The 6,000-nt window shown below is 41.7% G+C and overlaps 1 protein-coding gene across 1 annotated transcript in view; it reads right to left on the reverse strand.

The window, feature by feature from the left end:
* The window catches only part of mosmoa (modulator of smoothened a), a 28,975-nt gene extending 23,526 nt beyond the window's left edge, over positions 1-5,449 (reverse strand). Inside the window, exon 1 of the mRNA XM_033645243.2 lies at positions 4,479-5,449. Within this exon, the coding sequence (XP_033501134.1) occupies positions 4,479-4,584 (106 nt within the window). The 5' untranslated portion in view covers positions 4,585-5,449. The remainder of the gene's footprint in view (positions 1-4,478) is intronic.
* Between the last annotated feature and the right edge of the window lie 551 nt (positions 5,450-6,000).

The raw sequence follows: 6,000 nt of genomic DNA on the forward strand, positions 1-6,000 counted from the left end.
CATTTCTTCTCTGCTCCGATCGCCAACACCCGTCTGATCTGACCGCATCCGCGTCTCCCTCTCTCTGCCTCACACACACACTACTGCTGAGCTGACGTTATTCCTGAAAGCAGCTACACTACTCTTACAAAACTGTCCTCCAAGGGGGCAATCGACGAAAATAAGCAGCCTCTTTTATTACCAAAAGACTTAGCTCCACTTCTGCATCGCTCCAGAAGTGAAACTCTTTTCGCTAGGACTGCACCATATTGGAAAAATTTTTTTTTCCAATATGGTTTTTTATGGTTTTTTTTATTTTTTTTGCAATATATATTGCGATATTACAAAAATACAAGAATTTTCACCAGATGACTTAAACTAAGAAAATTAAAAAATAGAGGCGGGGCTTTTACTCACCACAACTGCAGAGGCTCCCAGCTTCATTTGAAACAGACTACATTATAGACGGTCCGTTATTTATTAATCCCTCTCTATCTTTATATTTTTACTTTTTATCTGCTCCCGTTGTCTTTAAAAAGATAACACATTGCGTCATCATTTCAAATTCCACACTTCCTGAATTTGTTTCAAATTAAAAGCCCCTTATAAACTCGGCTGAGAGAATCGCTCCATTTTCTAAACAGGCTTTTATTGTGAAACATTTGTAGGAACTTGTTGTGGAGGATTCGGTGACTTGTATGTTTGTTTACGATACTTCAAATGTAGCTCCCGCCATCTGCTGGCACTTTTTACGTTACTACAACAACATTTCAGCTGGCACATGAACAGACACAGTGACTCAAATAATAGTACAAGTAATAAAAATAGGACAAGAATAACCCGATGACATCACACACGCTGTCAAAGACGGCTGGGGATAATTGGTGAGTACCATCGTGTAGTGTGTCATGTCTGTCGGCCAAGTCACGGCGCGATTTTAGGACTCTAGAATCGTGTAATGTGACACAGTGACTTTCAGAACGGGCAGGAAAGTCGTGTAGTGTGAACCGGGCATAAATCCTACCATTTCTCCCTCTTGCATGTCGCTCATTTTCAGTGTGTGACTGCAGCGTGTGCATGAGAGGGGGAGGGGCTGCTGAATGCTCAGAGGGGCGAGCAGAGCGGAGCAAGAAGCTTTCTTCAGAGCTGCTTTTCTGAAGCAAAACAAAAGTTTACATGTTCTAAAAAAAAAAAAAAAGAGAAAACATCGCATGTCCTGCGATGTGACTAACGTACATGCGCACATCGCGATGGCGATGTTCAAACGATATATCGTGCAGCCCTATTTTTCGCTGCTGTTGTTGTTTGTATTCCTGTTATGTCACACCTGAGGCCACACCTTCGCAGTTAGTCGGTGGCACTTGATAACTGTGATACTGTGTACACATGCAACAGTACCCCAGTGAAGGGCTCCGTTATAGGGCTGCAACTAACGATTATTTTCACTGTCGACTAATCTGTCGATTATTTCTTCGATTAGTCGACTAATCATTTTTATCAAAAAATGTGTTAAAATGTTGAAAAATGTCGGTCTGTCTCTCCCAAACCCCAAAAACTAGGTCATCTAATGTCTTGTTTCATACTCACGCCAAAGGGTTTTAGTTCCCCGTCATGGGAGAGCGTGTAAAGCTGCCAATATCTGAACATAAGAAGCTGCAATCAGAGTATTTTGGGGTACTGTTACAGTACTTTTCTATGAAAAAAGACTCAAACCGATTAGTCGACTACTAAAATAGTCAACAATTATTTCAACAGTCGATTAGTCATTGATAAGTCGACTAATCGTTGCAGCCCTACTCTGTAATGACTGATTTCTCTATAAAGTTTGAGTAACTACATGTGTAGACTACCCCAAAGTATTACTAATACCCCGTGAATCTGGATTCTGATACGGAGTCATTGTATTTCTACAACAGGCTATGCTTTGACTGTTTATCCCCTATATGTCCTGTAAATACGGCAGAACTGACAATTAAGTTGACTTTAGTCACTACTGAACTTTACTACCGTATACTGGATTTTAGGATTCATGGCATTCAGTCCGCTGAGGCTATTGCCCTTTCACACAATGCTAACAAAAAAATAATTTGTGTATCTTCCCTGTGATTCAGATCTGCTCCAAAATGTAATGGGTCCTTCCTTGGCCTATGCTACACCCTTGCTCCAAAGTTACTGGAAATTGGGCTGGTAGATTTTGGGTAATCCTGACAAACAGACTAAACTGAAAACATAACCTCCTTAGCTGAGGCAAAGATGCAAAAATGGTATAATACCATCAAAACTGTGAGATAAACACCTAAGAAAAAAAATGGTGACACTTCCCTTCAATCCCCCTTTTAACATTTATAATCACTATTGCACATATGCTTTACAACACACTATAATGCAGTTATAAGAAGAGATAATGACATGTTAAATGGTTATTAATGTACAGTATTTGAAGACCTAACACTTGTTTTACTTCATTGTGATTTATCTGTTGATACACCAGCCTCTACTTAATGGTGCCCACAGGAGGAATTACAGTTGTTGTCAAGTACATTAACAAACACTTTGGCTATATCTGCTTACAGCTACATTATAGTATGACATAAATCATGTGTTTATTACTCATTTGACATTTAGGTTAATGAAAAGTGGTACTGCAAAAACGTAGCACGAATGTGTGTGGCTGAGGCTGCACGCTCGCCCTATAAAGATATAATGGTCTTTTAGTAACACTCAAAGCTCTATCACAAATAACGCCTCGTACATTTGGCACTTAAGACGCACATTATGTGGCACTTCTAGTTTATCTGCAGCTGGGTATTGACAACCTGCATTTATTTGCCCATTGAGTATATAATCTGAAAAGGCTGTTGTAAGACTAACTTGTGCCATACTTGCTACTCACGCCATACCAAGGTGAAAATTTATTCAAAATTTACTTTGCAGGCAAACAAATGGTGCCATTTACTATGTAATATTCCAAAACAGTGGCTGGTACAATCTCAAAACGAGTGTGAGGGAGATGTCTATCACCTGCATGTTGTCTTATAAAACCATCCAGGACAAGTCACATCACAATCATCAAAGAGGGCAGTGAAATCTGTGAGAGGAAGTGAGAACAGTGACGGTGAGGTGGAAGTCGTTAGCTGTGTGAAACCTGCTCTGTTACACCCACACTCACCTCACTCTCCGCAGTTTTAGGTAACAAAGGTTTAACTTTAGGTACATGGAAGTAGTGGGAGATTACTGTCCACTTTTTCTGCTCTAACTTTAGACCGCTCCGACACAATCAGATGGCATAAACTGTCGACGGTGCCCTCCTTTCATTTGCATCCTATTATTACTTTTGCACAGACTGCTTATTCTGTCGAGCTAATACAGCTTGGATGTGTGCTGGTGGATGATGCGGACCCTCCCTGACCCAGTTACTAAGCTGTCATCCTGCAGAGGGAACAAAGAGGAGCAGCTGTCTATCAATAGCCTGGATGTGTTTTCAGGAGGGACACAAATAAAGCAAGAGGACAAACAGCACGTGCGCCTGTCCCAAATCAGCGGGGGACGCCACAGATGAGCACCTGCTGTGGTTCCTCAAGTGATCTTTGATTAAAGTGGTGGCATGGAGGTCACTTTGAATGTGAAATCACCTGAGAAACACAGGACAAGTATTAGTTTTAGTGCTGAAATGATAAGCCACTTAATCAATTAGTTGGTAGACAGAGAAAAGGCTGACATTAACAATAATTTCCCCCCATAACAGACTATGTGGTCTACAAAATGTCTGAAAATGCCCGTTAAATTGTCATGTCCTCAAATAGCTTATGTTTTCTCATAGCACAAAACCCAAAAATGCTTAATTTACAATAATATAAAACAAAAAAGCAGCAAAGCCTCACATCTAAACTGTTGGCAAATTACTTCCTATTAATCTATCAATTGACTAACCTCTTTCAGCAATATTATTAAGCAAAGTAGGAATTTGCTGTTATTTCTTATATATTTGTATGAAAATCTAATGTCAATTTTTGTTTGTTTCACTGCTGATCATCACAAAAAAACAAGCAATCTGAAGACCTTGAAATCTAGATAATCATAATGAGCATCTTTCACTATGTTTTGCTATTTACTAGACTAATAGTTCATCCACTGATCAAAAGTCATAAAAATAACCATTAGTTGCAGCCCTTGAAGTAGCTGCTGTCCACGGGGCTGAATAATCGGCTATGAAATGGTGATTTTTGGTCTGGGAGGCAATAAACATATGCACAGGACACATCGCTGTGGAGGACAAAAGATGTTGCAGCAGATGAAACCCTACACACAATGGAGCATATCTTTGTTGTGGAGATTATCTGATGGCAAATGCTCCTGCGGTGTGTGTGTGTGTGTGTGTGTGTGTGTGTGTGTGTGTGTGTGTATGTGTGTGAGGGGGGGCAGTGGCAAGAAATCCTGCTAAAAATCACACAAAAACACAACAGTAGTTTTCAATAGCAGCTGTGGCCTGCTTCATTTACCTGCTGATTCACCAGTGTTGATCCAGTCTGGGTTTGCAATGCTGGCTATTGCAAAGATATCTGCTGCCAGAAACAGGCACCCTGAAATGATCGTTAGTTTATCCATATCGCCAGCTGACGACGCGTTTGAGTAACGTGGAAAAATGTGCTGCTCGTTGTCCAAAGTGTGTTGAGACACAGGTTGGGCTGTTATCAGTCTAACCTCGCCCCCTTCAACAGGAGCCTGCTGTTGTGGTTCTGCTGTGCATTTTGCAGCAATGTTAGCTCCTTCGCGTCAAGCAGGCGAGAGCGTCCAGCTACAAAAGGCTCACAAACGACACACAAAAGCATCACATCTCAAATGTCCGTTGTAGTCCAGTACGGTAAAACTATAGCTCACTCTGCGCCGGGGCCCTGAACTGCTTGTGTTGTCTCTCGGATCCGTTTAGCAGCAGCAGCCGCCGCAACAGCAGCATCGGGTACAGCTGCGGCTAGCAGGTAGCTAGCTAGCTAGTTCCCAGATTCGGGCTCGGTGTGCCGAGCTGCGGCCCAGAGGCTGCTCGACGGCCGAGACCGCAACTGCGCTAGCATTTCAGACACAATGTCACACAGACGGAGGCCGAGAAGAAGCAAACCAAGTTCCCCTCACTTCGCGGTGTCCGTGTTTCTAGCGGAGCTCTAACGTTAGCCGTCAGGGAAACGAGAACCCATCACCCTCTCTTGCTTATTCGAGCCCGTTCTCCTTCTCCGCTGGAATAGCATCTGGTACTCTCAGTCCGTTAGCTTCACCTCCTCCTCCTCTTCTTCTTCTTCCTCGGACCACGTGAGCAGACGGTATTTAACGCTGCGTATTTAAATCCCGAGGAGCCGTTAACGTTACAAAGTCCCGATGTGGACGGCAAAGCGGTAACGTTATTGTTATGCTTTCCACCCGTGTGTGCCTGCCGTTAGCTCAGCCTCCCTTTCTGCCAAATGACATCAGGCGAACACCCCCACGCAGCGTCACTCACTCACACACACACACACACACACACACACACACACACACACACACACAACTCAGTGTCTTCACGTCCGGGGGGGGGGGGGGGGGCATTCGTTCACTTCTCGCGATACTATATATTGCACTAAACGGGGTGTATGATGTCCTGAGTCGCCCTGTTTGTGGCAAATTATAATGATAATAATGATAAGAATAAAATAAGAATAAAAATATAATTATTACTATGACTATAATTATTATTATTATTATTTTGTACTTCATTTTTCAAGTTTATTAAATAGTAGCCCCACCTAAATTAAGAATTCCAATGTTATTTCTATGGTCTAGGAAATTTTAATCAGTATTTGTGAAGTTCTCTCTCTCAAAGACAGAGACCAGGGAAGTCTCAAACAAACTATCATTATTATTATCATTTATTTATTTATTTATTTATTTTTGTATAGCATTTTTCAAGCTTTTTAAATAGTAACCCCACCTAAATTAAGAATTCCAATGTTATCTCTATGGTCTAGGAAATTTTAATCTGTACTTGTGAACGAC

The sequence above is a fragment of the Epinephelus lanceolatus genome, chromosome 18 (genome assembly GCF_041903045.1).
Source record: "Epinephelus lanceolatus isolate andai-2023 chromosome 18, ASM4190304v1, whole genome shotgun sequence".
NCBI classification, from domain to species: domain Eukaryota; kingdom Metazoa; phylum Chordata; class Actinopteri; order Perciformes; family Serranidae; genus Epinephelus; species Epinephelus lanceolatus.